At 31.8% G+C, this 22,571-nt stretch overlaps 1 protein-coding gene across 1 annotated transcript in view; it reads left to right on the plus strand.

The window, feature by feature from the left end:
* Window positions 1-22,571, plus strand: part of LOC132739600 (RNA polymerase II elongation factor ELL2-like) — a 49,573-nt gene that overhangs the window by 349 nt on the left and 26,653 nt on the right. The window contains exons 2-6 of the mRNA XM_060727346.1: window positions 10,928-10,975; window positions 11,752-11,864; window positions 16,083-16,208; window positions 17,260-17,562; window positions 21,167-21,237. Of these exons, the coding sequence (XP_060583329.1) occupies window positions 10,928-10,975; window positions 11,752-11,864; window positions 16,083-16,208; window positions 17,260-17,562; window positions 21,167-21,237 (661 nt within the window). The remainder of the gene's footprint in view (window positions 1-10,927; window positions 10,976-11,751; window positions 11,865-16,082; window positions 16,209-17,259; window positions 17,563-21,166; window positions 21,238-22,571) is intronic.

The following is a 22,571-nucleotide window of genomic DNA, read 5'->3' on the forward strand; positions in this document are numbered from 1 at the left end:
ATTCGTCGAATTTCTATTTTAAACTTTCACATATGTCGGGGCATGGCTTTGGCAAGTTCAAGTTGGACATATGTCAAAAACCGTATACCTTTATGAAACTATATGGCTTCAAAGTTGTAATAACAAATGATATATTGGCATGAACATTTTTTACTTCTAAGGGGAGCTTCTCATTCTACAAACAAACTCAAAAAAAGAACAGACTTAAATGTTTTACATAATTTATGATAGAACACTGAACATATTTCTATGGAAACATAACATGATAAAGGTAGTGTTACAAACTCACACCTTTTGAGATTGTAAAATCTATGTATAGGTTAATTTTTATCATAGCTTTGAATAAAAAACCAGAAGTAACAACATAACTTAGCACTAAGGTCCCCACGTTTAAACAGATTTGTTTCGATTTTCAGTCGTAAACATTTACGATAATTTTTACTGTTTAATTGAAATGACAATATTGTCTTACAAAATATCTTAATCGTTACCTGTAATCATGAATTCTATCAATTTTAATTGGTTTATTCAAAAGTAAAATACGAAAAATAGGTATTTATAACCATTCACACAGCATTACCGTGCAATAATTGCTCGTGACATACATTTTTGGAAAAGTTGATTTTCCTTTGATCTTTCAAAAGAGCGAAATGAGGATACAATGCAGAAAATGTGTGTCGACTCAAAAGTGATGGGCCCTGAACATTATTATTTGTATATAGAAAGTCAGTCATCATTTGGAGACTTGAATACATGTTGTAAGATAGTACAAAGAATCGTTTCGGTTCTTAGCAATTGTGTAAACGTTCACAAAAAATTGTAAACGTGGGAGCCTTACTTAGAACTGAAAAATGCAGACAGTGATACTACACTACAGATCGGTTCGGACTGAAAAAATAAACTCAGTGTGTATGAACTGTTCCTCAGATAATTCAATATGACAGACAAATTTTCTTAGTAAATGGATAGTTTATTAAATCTCTGACGATTATAAAGGCATTGCAAAGCAGCAGAAATTTGAGTAAACATAAAAGATTTAAGAATAGTTGTCATTGCTGAAAACATTCATATATGGGATGTAGAGTATCATCGACTAATCAGTGTCCACTTTACATTAGCATGGGAATCAACTTGACCAACTACTGAGAACTGATTTTAATTTTTTGTTTGTCAGGCAAATTTTCGCATATTGTCATCAGCTGAAGTGCTTTTGACATTTTTTTGTAGATCAATAAGCAACTACAACAATTTAGTTTTCCATTTTACCTATGTGATTTTTAAATCTTATTACGGTTGTTCATAACAGTTGTTCAAATGATGAGTGCCAACATTCAAAATGTTTGCTTTTATACAGGGTTCTCGGGGACGCTTATTTCGGCGTCCCGGTACGCATGTTTATTACAGCTGGACGCAAATATTTCAGAGCAAGGATTCCACGTACGCTTAATTTTGCCTGGGGACGCATAAAATTTCAACCACAAATACACAAATTCGTCAGCGCGTGTCAGTCTCTAGGTAGGCGGTCCTATGCACATCCACCAGCGAAGCGATTAGCCAATCAGCGATAACGCTTCCGATCATTATCTTGCAATAGTGATACACGCTTGTACAGTACATGTAATTACCAGATTTAACACGAGGTGATAATTTTATATCTTCGATCAACAGTTGTTTGGAAATTAGCAAATTTTACCGACAAAAGGATGAAATTATCGACTATTTACACTGCAAGTTTAAAGACTGTTTTCTCAAATTACAAATGAGTGTAATTTTGAATGATTGTCGAATATTTTCGGCATTTTCTAGGCACAATTTTGCTTTAGTTTCATTCTTTCTATATGAGTATTAAGATATTGTGCCGAAATGCCAGGACAACAAACCAAAATACACATACGCTTTTCTTTGATATTTAGATTCTATCGAAAATTGATCTCGAACATCGGCGATTTCACGTTCGCCAGAAACCCCAAAATTTCGCAAAAATTCTCGGTTTCCTAGCCAAACATGCGAATGAATTGTTCCTTTATTATTTAATTAACATTAAATCTATAAATATCGATCTTCAAATTGCCCCCTTTTGAAGATATTTGCTAAAATAATTGTCGATCGGATGAATCTCTTACACACTGTGTGAAGCTGTACACGATTTTCCTATTCATTCCGCTAAACGCTGCTATATATATTTACGTTTTTTTTACAAATATAAACTTTTTGTCTTTAGAGTGGACTTATTTAACCAGAATAAAATTGATTTGGTATAAAAGTGAAAAAAAACACAAAAAAAACAAAAAAACAACCGATTTCCATGTGTTGATGCATTATAATGAAATAATTTCATAATAAATATTAACAACAAAACAATAATTATACTATGTAGTTCAGAGTTTCTTTTGAATAACTATAAACTTTGGAAGTCTCTTGAAGATTCAAAATCAGCAATGCTATTGTGAGCATTGAATGACTACTAATCTGTAAACATATTAATTGCGACGCGCTTTTGGACTCCAACTTTTTCAGGGTAGGGAGTCCATGGACTCCATGTTTTAAAGTCCTAGTAAGAACCCTGTTTATAGATAACTTTATTAATAAGTTGCAGTCATGAAAATCATGCTTGAGATGCAGGACCATTAGCATAACACACAGGAGTCGAGTAGAATATATAAATGTAGAAGTTTCTCGTCCTACAGGACAAGTGGCCCTGAAAAAATTCCATCCCCGATCTGACTGCTTAATCTATGTTATTCATTTAAATGATTTTGTGGTTAGACAGAACATTTAAACAGGTGTTATTTTTGAAAAATAACTTAGCATGCCTGTAAATAGGCCTGTTTCTAACATATTTGGTTGGCAGTAATCATGCTCACAATAACACTGACATACTAGCCCTAAATTTGTTAGTGTATCGTTTTATAAAAACACAAAAGTTCTCACTCTAAAGTGAGATATTATAAAGCCATATTGCAAGTACAACAATTATTCTTATAAAAATGGCATATTGTTACTAACAGTCTAAGATGCAGAAATCATTTGAGTGTGTTTCTGTGCTTTATGGTTTACATGTCACTTTACTTAGCATGTGAGCCAGTCAGAACTGGAAAATTTTATTTACATTGATATAAGACATTATAACTGGCCACGTGTGTTCGTGAATGTGTAGAATAAGGAACCAGTCTTTTTCATATCTTACTGAGTTGCAAATAGAGTGATATCACTTGCTTCTAAGCTGATACTTTTTAATATCTCTGACGCTAAAAAATGACAGGTGATTGAAAATATATATTTATAGATAATCATACTACCAATTAATAGTTCATATACCAATATAGCCTCTCATCCCACCTTAATTTGTACCACTTTCTTCTGTTCATCATCCTAATAAGTAACTACTAATAAGGGTACTATAGAAACTGTATGATAAAATATATACAAAATGTTTAAAAAAAAAAGCATTTGAATAGATTAGATTCATTTGAAATTTCTTTAACTTGCGGGAATCAACAAGTATTTATTTTTTTCAGCTTACATACATGTATATTTTTAAGTAGTTGAACATACATGTATGATTGTTACTTGCATAATAAAGGGATTGTATTTTTAATGTGAATACCGTAAAATTCCTAATAAACGCCCCGCCCCTAATAAAAGCCCCCCAGGCTTTTTGATATGGAAAAAAAATCTGCTCATCAGTGGTGAACTCTTTAATAAATCCGTAATTTTATTCAAATCCTTCAGAATCCATTTTATTTCATAGTAAACACAAAAATGTATCACATGAACTTTAAAATCAACACATTTTAATGTTATTACCAACACTTGTTAACACTAAGTGTATTTTAAATGATGTTTGGATTTAGGAAAAAACGTGTTGTAATAATAGCCCCCTTTTGGAAAATGTTTAGCCCTCGGGGGCGTTTAATAGGAATTTTACGGTACTTTTAATTTCCTAATTGTTTAAGATGAGAGCTGATGATGTAAATGATAATGGTATAAATATTGATTATAATTTCCTTGAATCTTAATTTTGTATTGTCAGTTTAATTATTGCAACACATTGTATAAAAATTAAAGAAGTTTTTGTATGTATTTAACATATAAACAGTTCTAATGTAATATCATTGTTACAATAATAGGTGAACTTGGTAGAGTCATGTTTAATTGTTTTGTTTTTTTACTGTTTAAATGCTGTCTTTATTTATTATTTTTTAGAAACGTCACATTAAATTATTTTTGGGCCATGAACTGATTGTTCAATTTATTCTTATCAATTAAAACAAGGTATTGTTGAGTTTTTGTAAATTGTTGGATAACATGTAATTGTTGATACAATCATGTATACCTGTATTTAAACAGTTAACTAATTATTATATTTTCAAACAGTTACATGATAAGATAAAATTATTACTAAGTACTTAATAATTATTACATTGATTGCAGCCAGAGTTAATAGATTAATGATTTAGGTTAAATGTATTCTTGTATGTATAAGTTGTGTTTATTATTTCTTTAATGATCAACCCTTAAACCAGTGCTGAATATATTAGATGGACGTGTCCATCTTCAGTCTTGATAAAACCATTCATCATTTTTAGGGAAATTTAGGAAATATGTACAGACTGAATAATGAACAGTGCACATCATGACCGGTGCCATATGATCTTGGTTTGCATTGTTCATAACAGGTTAAGAGTTAATAAAGTAATTGTTGAGTGGTTTAATCTACAAGTTAATAATTCAATTTATTAAGCCTGACTGTAGCCAGTTAATCAAAATAAATTTTTGAGGAACCTTGTTTACATGTCAATTCATTAACTTGATAGCTTAGACAATAGTGATGTTAACAATAAAAATGCCTATTAAAAAAAGATTATTGTTGAGTCATGTTTACAATTAATAAATTAATTAATATTTAGTGACTAATGAATTTAGCTAATCTAATCTGTTAGATAAATTATCAATTAATCATGTGTACAAAAGAATCTTATACATATTGTATAAAATAAGTCATCTCAGAGTCTTCTATAAATACAAAAAAAAAAAATCAATTAAACAAATTATCATTTAGTTTAATAATTAATCTATTTAACTGTTTTTAAGTCGTGCACACAATATTAATTAAAGTTAAACCTATTTTAAAAGCAAGTTTTATGTTGAGTGGCTAACAGTAGTACAATAACAAGGATGTATCATGTAGCTTTACATTGTAACAGTTTGGTGAATGCATGTCATTTACAGTGACAAAATGTCACAGTGTAATATATTCTCTCCCATGCTTTGTTTACATTTTATTGGTTCATTGAAACATGATGAGGATATGATGAATGCATATTTCAGAGTGTGACATGCATTACAATGTGATTTCAATATTAAATGTTGATCAGCTGCAATGTTACGTGCAGTTGCATGTTCATTTTGCCATGTGCTGATGTATATTTATGTTATGAAATAACGTCACATGTTAAACATTGTGCTTGCTGATATTGGGGAAATAAATGAGAAAAGTTAATGCAGTCAGTGTTAATAGTTTTATCATATTTTTTGTGTGACAAAATTATAATTGCTTTAGTAGTATATATATATACATTATACTACGTCAGATATCATACTGTTATAGTATGTAAAAAAGTTTTAGATTCTGTTTTAAAGTATCAGCAAATGGTTGCCACTGTTTATTGATCAAGTTTTAGAGTTACAAATTTATCTGATGAAGGGATTAAGAATCGATTATAATTTTGATATTTTTTAATAGTTTTGATGGTGTCTAAAACTCATCACTTTAGAGTTTAATTCATAGCTCATTTGCACCTTAATTAACTTACTTGAAAAAATAATGTTTAAGAAGGGCACAATTAGCAATATGGCCAGTATTCTTCTTTAATTTTATCCATGGAATGTCCATCATTTCAGATGTTGGCATATGGACATCTGGCATATATGGACAAATGTTAGCATATGCAGCAAACTTAAACTAAAGGTTAACAACTTAATACAGTCTGATTTTATTGACCTGTCAATTATGAATACATTATAGCACTCATTTAAATATGCGATCCCACTTTTTTGTCCGTTTATTTTACGAGAATTAATATGGAGTATAATTATATAACTAACGTTTGAAAAACTGCCGCAAGCTTAATGAAGTGCTCTCATAACATCTGCAATAGCGCAGTGGGTTAAGTGATTACCTATTGCATGAGAGGTCTGAGGTTCGATCCCTTTTTTGACATTCTTTTTAGACTTATCTTTCTTTATTTTTAAGTATATTTTAATGAAAATTGTCAAGCGCTTGCAAAATTGTCTACAAGGATAATTATAAAAACAACTAAGAAACACTGAATTGTCACATTTTGTATTGTATTTTACGGCACTGAAATTACATTTATTGATTTTAATCCGAATGAATATTAAGTATTAATTCTTAAACAATGTTATAAACAAAAGTATAGTATTTACAAAAAAGTGCAAAACATATTAAAAACGGAACAACCATAACTTCAAAAATGTTGAAAATACTTATGAATTAGAAAAAAAATGGACACTGTCTCGATCTTACAACACGTTGGACATTCAGATAAAATATACCCGTGGTTTACCCTATTGCTCTATAACGCTCACTGTAACTAATTCATAGAAACTAGATGAATGTAATCACATCTTAAACTACTTACCTCTCACGGAATTTACCGAACATTTATCAAATATTAATATATTCTGTGCATTGACCGTATAATCAGTATGGAATTGACAGGTTAATAAAATCAAACAACAGTTCAGGTTAACTGGTTTGATAACGTGAGCACAGATCCATTTGCCTGTATAACTTGTTAGCTAACTTTATAAGATTAAAGGACTTATTCAAGAAACCTCTATAATTGAATAGCTTTTATTAAGATTCATGATAGATTTAGGTATAACTATATATACTTCACATATGATCTAGATTTACAGACCTTTTCCTCAACAATTTTGGGAATGCCACAAATACCATTGGAATTTGAGAAAAAAAGTGTTGTAAAAAGTCCAAATTGTAAATTTAGAAAATTCAGAATATTACACCTGTTAACAGAATAACAGCATAGTTACAGCACACAATAATGTGTACTTGATTATTTCCAAGTTCTGCTAAATTTAGATTCTATCCAATTAAAGTAGCTAACAGAAACTGCTGAACACAAAATAATTTTTTTTTAAAAGCAATTAACAGGTTCCATCAGGATTGTCATTAGTATTCTTGTTTTCTTGTAATGTATTATAAGTTACTTCAAGTGATTCCCTTTTCAATGAAAGTACCTTTTAAAAGAAAATCGGGCAACAAAAACAAGAAAATATTATGTTTATAATGCATCAATTTGGGAATGCATAGTTTTCTGAGACTTGAATTTTCTATGTTTTGAATGGCCCAAAATGAATTTGAGATGGTCGTCTTTGCCTCCAGCGGCTGAACTTAATGACAACTCTTAGATTGGCTCAGTTTACTGGTAGTAATAAGGAAAGCAATGTCTGGCTTAAATGAATTAACTCAAGCCTACATGTACACATATAAGTTATTAATGGCTGTCTCTGGCAGTATTAGCCTCAGGTCTTAGCCAGTGGACATCTTTTAAAGTGATTACTAGATTTACTAGGTTTTTAATTTCTGCTAAACAGGATTTATTCTACATTTTATGTATCATTTACGAGTATTCAAAATAAAATGGGAAAGGTTAATATAATAAATGAATGTAGTTAATACTTTGTATGTAGAAATTGTCAAATTTTACTCACTTGAGGCAGTAAACATAGGTTTAAATACTTAGATGTAAGTAGGTTTGAATACTTAAAAATAAGTATGAAACTGAAATACCAAAGAAGTATTGGGCAAGCCTGATTGCAACCATTCTAATTTTCTCTGGTAGAAAACAGTTCTTCAAATAGAAAAAAAGAAAAATGATTCGCTGATAAATTTAAAAGAGAAAATTAAGCTTTAAAAATTGTATAAAATTGTACATAAGTTTGTTAGCTTTTTAAATCTGATTCTTTTGTTAAAGTTGTAGTTTGTTATGCATATGTACATTTAGTTATATTTAAATAATTTTAAGTGATATTATTTATGAACTCAGGGGTTAATGAACTTCGAGAATACCAAGTATGAGATTACCCCCTTTAACTTAATTATTAATTTTGGAGATATTTGAAGTTGGCCAGTCAACAGTATAGAACCTGGTTAGACTGCATGGAATTTGCAGACTGCCAGTATCTCCATACTGGAAGCAAAGTGGCTATTAAATCAATTTCAGTACCAGCACAATAAAGATGTAATTATATAATGACTATTCCTATAAAAGATCTGAGTTCTACAGCAGTTTATAATGCAGAGGTCTATGTAACTTTACACATAACATTGGTACACTATCAGAAGGAGAGTGAAGCTTGTTAATTTCAGTCTTTTCATTAATTTCTTCCCCCAGATATAAATCTGCTTTAAATGTTAAATAAAGACCTATCATGTATGAATTGATGCTCATATGATGTCAAAAATAATAATTACTTGTCCAGCAAATTATGTATGCTCCTAATTAAACATTTTATATGATTAATAATTTATTTAATGAAGAAAATTATAGGGGTTTAATGTCCGAATTTATCACACATAGTCATGTGCCCTGTATTCTATGTAAAAGGCACATGTCATGTGTTTAATTTTTTTAATCTTTCCCTAGCTGCTATAATTATGACAGTTAAAATAATTGTTTCATTACTGATCACATTTCATCTGCTTTGTAAGATAATCATGCAGTGTCATGTGGTGTCACATGAACAGATGTTTTGAAGATAGATTTAGATATAAATTTTTAATAAAGTTTATGGGCATATAACCTAATTAAATGAGTTAAATGAATAATTGCTTAAACCACATGAATAAGTAACATTTGCTTTAAATCAAAGTAAAAGTTTTCAAGTATTTTTTAATTAGGAAATAGATATCAATTCTGAGTGCATTGTTGTAGAATAATGCACGGTTTGAGTTCAAATGCGTAGTAATATAATCACGAAGGCCGATAGGCCTGAGTGATTAATTACAAAGCATTTGAACGAAAAATGGCATTATTATACAATAATGCACGAAGAATAAATATCTATTTCCATTCTAACACGTCAAGAAAAAATATAATTATTATTATAAAGTTGGACTCTATGTTTGGTGGTTTAATTTGTTTTCGCCTCAGAGTTTCCCATAGAAACGTTCTTTAAAGGCTGTCCCAGTTGGTTGAAAAAAGCTGTCGATAAATCTACCGTGTGTAGAAACATTTTGAGAAAAACAAATTTTGAAAACGTTGGTAAAACTTTGTTTGTTTATTTTATTTCACTCTATAATTTTTCAAGCGAAATACAAATTTTTAAAAGTGAAATAAATGTGAAACTTAACTTGTTTGCGACATTAAAATAGCGTACTTGATTTGGTTGTTTGCACGTGCTGTTTGGCGCTATATTGTGACGTCACGTAAACAACACTTTAAACGCCTGTACAGCGTTAACGACTGAATTAAAGATATTGGTGTTCGGATTCATTTTCTTAGTAAGACCATTTTCTTTCATTCTAGATAGCTTTCATAACAAAATTCGACAAAAAATGTTTTTATTTATCAGATTTTTTAAACAAAATGGCGCCCTCAATGTGAAAATACACAAGGAGGTAATAAGAACGGCGAGTGCATTGTTGTAGAATAATGCACGCTTCGGGCCTTCTTTGTCTATATAGAAAAAAATCCGATAGTGTTAGAATTTAAAATAATGTTTAGGATGAGAATTATTTTGCATGTTTGTTTTTATGTTGCATTATTTTGATAACATTCCTCAAGAAGTAAAGATAGGTCTGTATGATTGGGTACCTTAAAATAAATTAAAGTAGCTGCATGCATTTATATAATTGCAACAGAATTGATGACTTTCACTCAACTTTGTCAATTTGTCTTTATAGTCTTTCTGATGTTGGGTTTGATCCTAGACCTATACTGTCATTAAGATAGTTTAATTAAAGGCAGACTATATCATTTGATTATCAAATTACTTTTGTGTATATTGAAGGATTGCAGCAAAATCCAGAAAGTCTTTTTCTATAATTTTTCTTTCTGATCAGAAATAAAAATATATATTTTAATATAATTGAATTTTACTCATATTGAAGTATATTAACCCATTACTTCATGAGCATTTTGTGATAAATGGCTGTTTTCATTGAAAAGTCTCCCGTTACAAGTTCAAATTGCTATAATACGATAAAAACTGCTTCAACACTAATCAAACTTGGCACAAATATTGACTGGACCATTGCCCTTGCAACAACATGCTCAGGCTTAAATTTTCTGTTACCATGGCAACGAGGGGACATCTCAAAATTGCCGAAAATCACTATTTTGCGTTGATTTTTTCCAACATAATTGATTTCAAAGTGCTGCAACTTCTCAATGGATTGAGATAGAGTCAAATGCTTTTCAGCGTTGGTTACACGTTACCTTATGAACAATCTGAGGTCATTTATAGCCTCTCACAAGTCCAAAATTTTCTTGGCGATGAGGGGGACTCCGCCCCCCTTCAAACCCCCCAAACAGAAGGGGGCACATCCCCCTTCTGGCAACCCCCTGATGTATCTTTTGGTTGGGGGGCCGCGCCGAAAAAGTGGTCACTTTTTTTAACAACATTTCTCAAACAAAAACAAGTGTTGGGGGCCTAAATAAGGCATTTTTTCACCATTTGAGACAACAAAAAGGGGGGGGGGGGGGAAAAAGGCGTTAAAAGGCGTGTATATGAAGTAATGGGTTAAAATAAAAAATGAAATATATTTATGATAATCTTATCAATTTCCCCATCAATCATAATGAACCATTAATGTACTAGAATCTTAGTATTTTTTTTACAATCATGGTAAAATGTCTGATTTTTTCAATTTCAGCCTTCATGTACACAGAAACCATGTATACAGTTCCAAGGAAACCAAGGGGTATGTTACTTTCTTCATTCCATTCATCACTTTTTACTTTTCTTTAAACATAATGAATTTGGTTCAGATCCCGAGAGGGACTTTGGATTCTTTCATGTGAGGAAGCTATCCAGCTACAACATGTAGCTTATGGAATGTCGGTGGTTCTACTCAGGTGCCCGTTTGTGCCTGAAATAATGCACGGAAGGGCACCTGAGGTCTTCCTCCACCAGTAAAGCTGGAACGTCGCCGAACGACCTATACTGTGTCGGTGTGACGTAAAACCCAAAACACAACAAAAAACAAATAAACATGATGAAATATTTGAAAGACTAAGTCCTCTAACATTAGAGGATGAGGTCAAAGAGTCAAAGGTCGACTAAACGCCGACCTGACCATTATCACCTAAAGATTATAAGAACACACTTACTTACAGACTTAAGATTTGGTGGTGATGTTGGACAAAGTTGACAGTTAAAATGTCCAGTTAGCAGGACTAGTTGGTTACCATTATAAGGGGTGGGGGCATTTATCTTTTCATCTTTTACAAACATTTTCTGCAAGTTTTATTATTAGATAAGTTCTGTGATTAAGTGCTTACATGTGTGTTACCTGAAGTCACTTTAAAGTCCTCACAACATTTTTACTTCAAATATTTTTCTAATTTTTTCTTAAATATTTGCATAGATCAGTAGTATTCTGCTTTAAAAAAAACATAAAAGAAATGTTTTAATGTCAGCTACTGATAATAAAAGACTGTACCCTGTTAATTGTGCTATTTTGTTGACTAATTTCAGAGTATCCAAATACCAGAGGGCGGGGACAGCTTAAGAACGTTTCATTTCTCCCTCTCAGCAATACAGGGCGACCCTAACGGAAGTTTTGATGCAGTCTGCCAGACCAGTTCAAGGTGAGATATATTTAACAATGTAATTTTTGTCACAAATGACTTGATTTTGAATTTTACATTAATATACGTAAATAACCTTTCGTCTAGCTGATAGAAGATGAAGTCTCCTATACATATACCTGTTAAAGTATCTTCCTACTCGACTGTTATTGCAAATTCTGTTATGTTACAATATCTTTTAACCAATGTCATCTGAAATGGAGAACAAAGGAAAATGTACATCGTTTTAAAAAACAGATGTCAGCTGGTTTTAATGATAAAAACAAATTAGATATAAAAATTTTGTAGTGCATTGTATATGTTTATTTGTTTTAAGGAAACTTTGTGTGTTTACTACAGAAATATAGTGCTGCATTGGTTAATTTAATACATTGTTTACTTTATCCATGCCTATATTTGGTTATTTACATCAAGTTTAATGTCCTGAGTTCACCTCTGTCTGTACATTTTCTTATCTCTCACACAGATTTGTATAAACATCATGATTCTTTTACCCTTTGTCTTAACTTCCATTGATAATCTTCTATTATTTTTATGATCACAGAATAAAGAAAATTTATACTCAAATATAGCAAAAACATGGTAGTAAATAGAAATATTTATATTTTATTTTTTCTAGAGCTTGTATATGTTTAATATATCATAATTATAAAATGATCCTGTTCTATCATGTTTACTGAGTAGACATGTAATATCTGAGTATATCTCTGTAAAACAGAATATCTCAGGGGTAGTCTTGACTGATAATTTTGACTAGGTTAAATGTCATTGGTTGTTTGACCTTTAACTTCATAATTGAACATAAAGCATAATTACGATGATGTCCGTGGAAATAGTGTTAAAATACCCCTCTTTTATAATTTGTATGAAATTTGTAGGGCAAGTTATTATTTTGCTATACTGGGAGGAGTTTTGTAAACAAACTGTGTGATCATAGGATGTGTTTATTTACACAGTCCGTTATAACATGCTGTGGTCAATTGTAGTGCTTATAATAAGATAAATTTATTTACATGCACTTTGACAAAGAAAAAATTTGGTTTTAAGTCACCTTGACACTTAAAAGGTTATATGGCAACTTCCAAACTTTTAAAGGTGGAGAGTCCCCAAGAATCCTTACGTGCATTATTGCAGGCATGAGTAGAACAACCATATTTCAATCTAGCAGGATAGCTTCCTCATGTGAAAGAATTTGAATGACTTCAGTGTAAGGTTAAGGCCAAATTTAACTGAAATATCTTTTATCTAGTTTGCTTCTGCACTGAGCTGAAAACTGTGTGATAAATTATGCCTAATTTATTGTTTTATACACCATTCAATCCCAATAGATAGTTTGTGAAGTATTAAATTAAGTAAAGAGTGTAGAGGTTTTCAATGTATAAATTTTGCAAAATAATCAAATCAGTGGTTGATAGTAACCAGTATACATAGCCAATATACCAAGCCCTTATAGCCAGTACACCTAGCCCTTATAGCTAGTACACCTAGTTCTCCTAGCCAGTACACCTAGCCCTCATAGCTAGTACACCTAGCCCTTATAGCTAGTACACCTAGTTCTCCTAGCCAGTACACCTAGCCCACATAGCTAGTATATCTAGCCCTCGAGGCTAGTAAAGGTAGCCCTCATAGCCAGTGCACCTAGTCCTCATAGCTAGTACACCTAGTCCTCATAACTAGTAAATCTTGCCCTCATAGTCAGTACACTTTGCCCTCATCGCTAGAACACCAAGCCCTCATAGCCAGTACACATAGTCCTCAAAGCTAGTACACCTAGCCGTCATAGCTAGTACACCTAGCCCTCCTAGCAAGTATATCTAGCCCTTGTAGCTAGTACACCTAGCCCTCATAGCTAGTATACCTAGCCCTCATAGTAAGTATATCTAGCCCTTGCAGCTAGTACACCTAGCATACCAAGTCCTCATAGCTAGTATATCTAGCCGTCATAGCCACTAATCATAGCCGTCGTAGCTTAGTATTCCTAACCCCCTACTGAGTTATCTAGACATGCTGTTAAATAAAGAATTGGGTTTCAGTAACTAAACAAATTTTACTGAAGAAGAAAGGAAATAAATGACTGGTTTGTAAAGGTGTCTATTTCCGCATTGTCTTTAGATAACATATGGACGGGAAATGTGACAGAAGTTATGATTATGTAATATTTAAATGTCTGTAAACAGGACATGGAAAGATAATGTTGGTTTTTCTGTTAGAGATCAAATATTTTAAGTGAATGTGTAGTGTAGGAAGGTTTCAATATTTCTTCTTGTTGTTCCAGTTGTTGATTTGTTTGAATTTAAGAGGAAGCAATATTTGGCTGAAGGGTTCGCTTAAGTTGGTCACATGACTTAGAAACCAATTATGAATATTTTTGTTTAAGGTTAACCGTTTTCACAATAAAATAAATCCAAATCTTCATTGCAGTTTATGAAAGTTTGATTGTTTGTTAATTATAGTTTTTGTCTGAACAGTTTTCCTTATGAGGCCTGTTTGAAATTAAAATGTCATGGCTTTCAGCCTTGAATCACCTAGTGATAAACTGACAAATGTTTTTGTTATACTGTTGAGTCGGCAATTTTCAGATTAATATCTTGGAAGTAGTTTACCTGTCTTTATGAAGAAACAATTGTGTGGTTTTGTGAAGAAATTCTTTGAAGAGGGTTGCCTTTATGTGTTGAGGCATCAAAATTGTAGTCATCGTTCAACCCAGTACTTGATAGTAAGAGGCGATTAAATGGGTTGAAATTATTTGAGTCTATGCATCTCTTAGCTCCAACAGGTGAGGTGATTTTGACCCCTGGTGTTGCTTCAAGTTTGTAACACCCGAGGTTCGCCAAAATCATCTTTCCTGTGGTGCATTGAAAAACCAAACAACAGAAAACAAACATTTATTTGTTTAAAATTATTGCATTGCTAATTACGAACATTTATTTTGTTTAACAAACATTTATTTGTATAATTTTATGGCATCACAAATAACAAACATTTATATGTTTTATTTTATGGCGTCGTATGTAACAAACATTAATTCTGTATCTTTTTAAAGATGCAGGTCATTGTTAGCTGGTGAAATAAACAGTGGTTATATTATTGCTGGTAAAAGAAACTCCTAAAGAAAATGCAATATTGTTAAGTGTGTGAATGAATTATTCATCAATTTGTTTTTGAAAGGGGCTCCACTGAGGTTTTTGACATGACGGGACTGGAAATATTTTTTCTTGATTTGCATACCATTTGAAAGGATCTTGGGCACTTGAAACTTAGTACTTACTTATGTGTAATGTTTCAAATAAATTCTCTTACTTTTTTTTTACAAGAATAACTCAAATTGGTCTAAGAATCCAACAATATGATTATTTTCAATTTTTAGACATTTGATTGTGGTGAAGCTCCTTTAAAAGTGTGCCAGTTTTCATTTCTCATCTCAAAGCAACATTAACTGCTGCAGTGCTTATTATAAAGTTATATTTTTAAATCACTTCAAATAATTGTACGATTTTCCTTCAGTTATTGAAATTCCTAGTGATAATAATTCTTAAGTTACAGTTCTATTTTTGATGTTGACATTTGTGTTGCTTGAAATATAAGGAAATTATGAGATATATTTTACTTTGTAATCAATGTGGTGAAGCTGTTTATGCTTCATCTTGCGAGTTTATTTCAAAATAATCAGGTTCTAATGTAATATTTGTTTCAAAATCAGTCAGTTATAAATTACCTTGTTTGGTTTTGTCTTGTTTTTCCCCTGGTTTTGGCCTTGAGAAATGATGCAGAATATTAACAAAGATTTACAAAATTGTCCAAGAATTAGGGTAGGAAAATTATTATTGTGTCTGGAGAAATTACAGTATTGCAAGTGTCCTTACCATAATAAAAAAAGTTTGTCCTGGGTTCAATATAGTACATGTCTAAATAATACATTTGTTAATAAAAACCATACCAAAATATGATCAGCTTTGCCACCAGTAGAGAGCAATGCCAGTCTGCACATCTGAGACATTGACTGTGGTGGACCAGCAAAGTTTGGAAATTTAAAAAGTGCCATTATCATTATGGTGCTTTATTTGCTGGGGCCTAAGCCCCCTCTCTCCCCCCCCCCCCCAAAAAAAAAAAAAAAAAAAAAAAAAAACAAAAAACACACACACACAAAAACAAAAAAAAAAAGAAGGAAGGAAGGAATGAATGAAGTTATAATTGAAGTGTTATCATATATATTTTCAGGAATGGTAAGCCGCTTGTATTAGAGGGCAGTATGACAAACAAGATTCAAATCCATGCCACCAATGAATTGTTCAAAGCTACAAAAGATAGAGTGACGCAAGCAGAGTTAGACAGTAAAAAAGTCAGGTACGTACATTTGTCAGTCTTTGGAATTTTTGATGAAGACGATGTTACATCAATGAGATTTTGTCATGAATCCTTACTTGCTGAATTTATGTATTTGAAATTGCACTGGTTTGAATTGTGAATAGGTTATTATATAAGTTTATAGGGATTTCAATTTCAAACTTTAAAAATGTGGCTTTCAACAATAAAGGGTTTGGTCGGATGGGACATAGGTGCAAGCTGGTCTCCTGGCTCTGTACTGGTAGCAAAGACTTAGCTTATTTGATTCCACCAAATGAAAAATGTTTATTCATATCAGTTTAAATACCATGAACATTTGATTGAAATTGATTTTGTTAACTGAAATATTGATCAAAAAAACTATTTTAAGTCAATTATTAGCTATTACTCCCACTTATTTTGTGAAATATTCATGTTTAGTTTCAAAATTTAAAACATTATATAAAGTATTCTTCATCTTTTGGCCAGTGCATATTCAAAATAATAAATTTTGCAGTGTAGTTTTGGGTATTTCAAGAGAGAGAGAAAGAAAAATTTTACCAGGAATGTATATGATCTTGTAGTACAAATATGTTACTGACCATGCTCAATACAAGTCACTCAGGCTTGACAATAAATAGGCTATATTGAGCCGTCTAAGAGCAATAGAGGGAGCATTACATTTGTCCTACAGGTGTTGCTGGCCAGGTGGAAATTTCTGTATGACAGTTGTCTTTAGATAATTAGAATTTGTTTCTCCATGCTGATTCAGAAATCATGTGAGATAAGTAGCCAGTCCCTGCAGGAAAATTGGTATTTACTGGTTAGTTATCCAGGAAATGGGTTTAGTGGATTGACGGCCGAGATTTGACCTATTTTTGCCTGATTTGATACATTGCTATTGCATAAATAAAAATATAGGAACTTCTTTTCCTGAATTTTTCCAACATTATTTTACTATGTAAATTCTGATGTTTATACACTAAAATTGCTGTGAAAAGATTTTCAAAATTGTTATTGCCTGTGGTGGCTCTATCTGAAAAGGTTTAATTGTAAATTGCTTATTTAACAGCACCAAAGAGTACAAACCCAATGGACCTCATATGAGCCGGAAGAAGACAACAGTAATTCGTAACCCACATCCTTCCGTTACAGCCAGACATCAGCCAGTACAACCGTCAAAACCAAAGCCTTCTACAGCACCCCCTGTTAACTTTAGCAAACGACCTTCACCCTCGTATGGGAGTCATGGTCATGCTGTATCGCCACACAATCCTGCTACGTCATCCAAACCTACATCACCAAGTCTGTCTTCTCATAATTCAGGTCCTGCTAAAACTGTGGGAAACCCAGCTGTTATGTCAATGCCATACAGGTAAATAATTGTCAAGTTATAGACACCAAAAATGTACATATCTGGCTAATAGACTTTTGTTATTCTGTGACTGAGTGTCATTAAAGCTTGTGCTCAAATTTCCCTGCAATGAAACATGAATTATAAAAAAAATATTGACTGAGAAATTGTGCCGATTTATTAATTTTATAAAGTTATATTGGTAAGCAGTTAGAGAGTTTTGTATGATACTGTTCTGGGTTTCCACAAGAAACTAACAATTTTCAAGTACACAATCATTATCTCTGAATTCTTTATAAAAGACTTGAAACTGGCATGATGTATATAGCTGTCTATATAAGAGTTGTTGAGAAAAGTTGTTATGAATTTGTTTCTTATTTAATCTTGATAACAATCAAATTGAATCCTTCTTGAAAGAAATGAAAATGATAAAAAAACAACAACGAAACAAAAAACAAACAAATGTTGTAACATCTTGATGTCTAAATAACAAAATCAACCAGCTAAAGCATGCAATTGAATGTTATTGGGGATATTCTTAACCTTGAAATAATAAAGGTTCTTTAAAACAAAATGTGCTTTTCTAATTTTCAAGTTGCTTAAACAAAAATGAAAAATTTGACCAGAAGCAGTGTGGTAATAACAATAATAACAAGTTAAGCCATCTAGTTAAGACCATACAAAGGTTGCTTCCCAAATCATACAACTTACAAAGTTTGCTAAGTCTTGCAGTAGTGATCATACAAGGGTTGTTTTCCTAGTTTTTGTGTCGCCTCTACGGAGTAGTGGCGACATATAGGGATCACTTCTCCGTCGTCTGTCTGTCCGTCTGTCCGTCTGTCTGTCTGTCTGTCCGTCTGTCTGTCCGTCCGTCCGTCACAAAACTTGTCCGGACTACTCCTCATAAACTACTTGTGCAATTTCATCCAAACTTTACAGGAATGATCAGTACCAAGTCTAGTTGTGCATATTGTCAGGATTTTCCGGTTCAATGATTTTTGTCAGAGTTATGGCCCTTTAATAATTTTTAATTTTAAAGTTTGTCCGGACTACTTCTCTTATACCACTAATGCAATTTCAATGAAACTTTACAGGATTGATCTGTAGCTCAAGTCCTTGCGCATATTGCACGGGTTTTCCGGTTGAATGATTTTTGGCTGAGTTATGGCCCTTTGATAAAAAGGTTTCTTTTTCTGTGTGTTGCCAGATACACAAAAGCTTGTCCGGACTACTCCTCATAAACTACTGGTGCAATTTCATCCAAACTTTACAGGAATGATCAGTACCAAGTCTAGTTGTGCATATTGTCAGCATTTTCCGGTTCAATGATTTTTGTTTGAGTTATGGCCCTTTAATAATTTTTATTTTTAAAGTTTGTCCACACTACTTCTCTTATACCACTTATGCAATTTCAATGAAACTTTACAGGATTGATCTGTAGCTCAAGTCCTTGCGCATATTGCACGGGTTTTCCGGTTGAATGATTTTTGGCTGAGTTATGACCCTTTGATAAAAAGGTGTTTTTTTCTGTGTGTTGCCAGATAAGCAAAAGCTTGTCCGGACTACTCCTCATAAACTACTGGTGCAATTTTATCCAAACTTTACAGGGATAATCAGTACAAAGTTGTTAGTCTAGTTGTGCACTGTCCGTCTGTCTGTCCGTCTGTCACAAAATTTGTCCCAACATGAAATTGGCCATCATGAGGCGACACATGTGATTACTGATCGCTCTTGTCTTATAATAGAGATCATACAAGGTTGTTTTTCCTAGTTTAATAAGAGAAGTTATACAGTCTTATAATAGAGATCATACAAGGTTGTTTTTCCTAGTTTAATAAGAGAAGTTATACAAGTCTTCAAGACTAATAGAGATCATACAAGGTTGTTTTTCCTAGTTTAATAAGAGAAGTTATACAGTCTTATAATAGAGATCATACAAGGTTGTTTTTCCTAGTTTAATAAGAGAAGTTATACAAGTCTTATAATAGAGATCATACAAGATTGTTTTTCCTAGTTTAATAAGAGAAGTTATACAAGTCTTATGATAGAGATTATACAAGGGTTGCTAAATCTTATAGAGATCATGGTAAGGTTTCCAAGTTTAATTATAATAGAGATCACACAAGACTAGCTTGGCGAGTCATGTTATAGAGATCATTGAATAGAGATCAACACATTTAAAAAAAAGAGATCATGCAGAAGTTGCTTTCCAAATCTGATAAGAAAGATAACCAAATTTTGAAATAGAGATCATACCAAGGATTATGATAGAGATCTTGCATTAGAGGTCATGCCATGGATAAACTCTAAGTCTAATACAGATGGTAAAAGGATCTATTAGACCAGTATTGTCAACTGCCTTATTTAATAGAGATAAATTTCTTTAAGTCGGTATGAATATTTAATATATAAAACTGGAACAGCTACAAAAAGAAAACAACAAAAAATGTAAACATATTTAGGTGTCATCCATCATTTGATTGATGTACGTATAATTACAATGTTTTATGTAGATAAATTAATGTAACAGCTGATCCTTGTATATCATATGTTAGTTAATTAGCTTTTGGTTACTGCTTGTTATGCTATTTGTATAGTTATACTTTTTAATGTTGTCAAGATATTTTACATAAAATTTGACAGTTGATAGGTATAAGACTATGATCTGCTTTTAGAATAGTCTGATTGAAAACTTGTGTATAAATTTTGAATGAAAATGTTCAGCATTTTCATATTTAATCTAAATTTGTCTTTAAAGTTTCATACTGTATTTAATTAAATGATAAATTTATCCATTTCGTTAATTTTTTGGAATGAGCTTGTCCCTATTTAAAGTCTGAACTGCCTGTTAATAAGTCCGGGTTTGGTATCAAAATGCAAAACATTTGCGGACAAAAGTATAAAGTCTGGTTGGGTACAAAAATGCAGACTCAGGCCTTCTCCTGGACTGGTGTCATATATACATGATAGACATATAAGACATGTACAAAATGCACATGGTCCCTTAATATAATCACTTGATATCAAAGGGCTGATAATCAAATGTTTATGTTGATACATTGTTTAAAATCCAACATCTGGCAAATGAGTTTTAATTAATTTCACAAAATATTTAAAATTTGGCTGACATTATTATGATTGGTGAGCGTATCAAATTTGTAATTTAGATGAACTGGCCAACACTTTATTATGACTTACTGCTTATTTTTATGTCAAAAATGAGTTATGTAATAACTGACAATTTTTGGCAGCATTTATTTAACCATCGTGATATGCAGTGGAAATGGAAACAAGTAATAATTATCATAGAGTGGTTATATGAAATTTTTTCGTAATATAAAAACAATCATTTGCAAAATAACTTGAATTTTACTATATTGTAAATTTCATCATTTGTTAGATACAGTAAACTCCACTCATAATGATATTGCTTATAACAATATACAGCTTATAACAATGCTGTTGCCGCAGTCCCAACTCTTGTTTTCAAATTGGTTGTCTCTAGGATATGATGATATCTGGAAATAACGATATAAATTTGGCATCCCCTGACTATCGTTATAAGTGGAGTTTATTGTAGTTAATGATCCTTGTTTCATACTTGTTTATCATTTCTTTCTTGTAGAGATCGGATAATACATCTTCTGGCTATACGGCCCTACAAGAAGCCGGAGCTTATTATACGACTTAGAAAAGGTAAAACAATACTTTTCTTTACAATGCTTTCATTCATTTTCCAACAATAGAGTTTGTGTAAATGAATTGCTTTGCTTTTAATTCAGAACTTTTTCAATGACTTTTAAGATACAGATATGAACAGCATGGTAAAGGGAAAGAGTGCTACAAGGACTACAAAACGATTCTACTTCAATAAATAAGATTAAAGGCCCATTATGACCCAGAAATACATCTTATTATATTTTTTCAAATTTTCTCTAATTATACTTTTGCTTTTTTATTAGCGTTCTGTCTTGTACTTTTTAAAAAATTACTCATTGGCCATTTACCAGAACCGTCCTTTGCTGATGTTGCATTTTTGGGCACTAAGAACTTTACTATTACAGTGATTTAGTATTTTGTATGGCAGTCAGACTACAACTTTGTTTACATTTTACTACTTTCAACAACTAATTTGCAACAACTAATTTCACATTTAGCACTACTGAAGTCAGGTGATAAGCATTTAACATGATCTAAAATCATTATTCAGATGTTATAAAACTCGAGTTTGACATTTCTAAAGAGTTCAGAAATTATTTGTTTTTGAGACAAATGTGCTTTTAATGGAAAAAGGGAGCACATACCAGTATTCTCTTAATTGAGCATATTTACCGAGGGAAAAGTGGCATCCTTATGCCAATACTTTATCATATAGACATATTTTTAATTAACCAAACAAATGTCTTTTTCAAATTAAGATTGAAATAAAAGATGGACAAGTCCATTTAAGATGTTTAGCATGTAAAGGGTTTAAAAACAACACCAAATAGAACAACAAGACAATATACAAGACTTACTTAATTTCACAATTTCTATAAAGGTTTTATGCTACTATTGACAACAGTTCATTTTAACATTTAAAAAATTAAACAGGGGCTAAAACATGAGACATCATAGAACAGGTTTAAAAGGTACGATTTTAAGACATGTTTTATGATGTAGAACATGCAGGTTAAAACAGTTCGACTGATAACAATAAGCACAAGTGTAGAATGTACTTTCTGAACTTATAGTAAATAAATGGCTAATGTAATGAATTAACTGACATTACACTTGGTTGCTCCTGTTGATGCAAAATGCGTTATTCCTTTCAGAAGAAGCACAAACTTTGATCTCTTGTCCCCTAAATATTGTTGTGGATAAGATTTGTGAGCTATTTAAGTATTTTAAGTGCTAGATTTAGTTTGCAGGTCCGTTTTTTAAATACATGTACCTAGAATGAAAAGTGTCATTTAATAACAGGTTGCAAAGACAAACAAATTTTGTAATATCATCACAATATATAGGACATTTTTGGGTTAACATTTCTC

The sequence above is a fragment of the Ruditapes philippinarum genome, unplaced genomic scaffold (assembly GCF_026571515.1).
Source record: "Ruditapes philippinarum isolate M1 unplaced genomic scaffold, ASM2657151v2 ctg1033_1_1_1_1, whole genome shotgun sequence".
Classification (NCBI taxonomy): domain Eukaryota; kingdom Metazoa; phylum Mollusca; class Bivalvia; order Venerida; family Veneridae; genus Ruditapes; species Ruditapes philippinarum.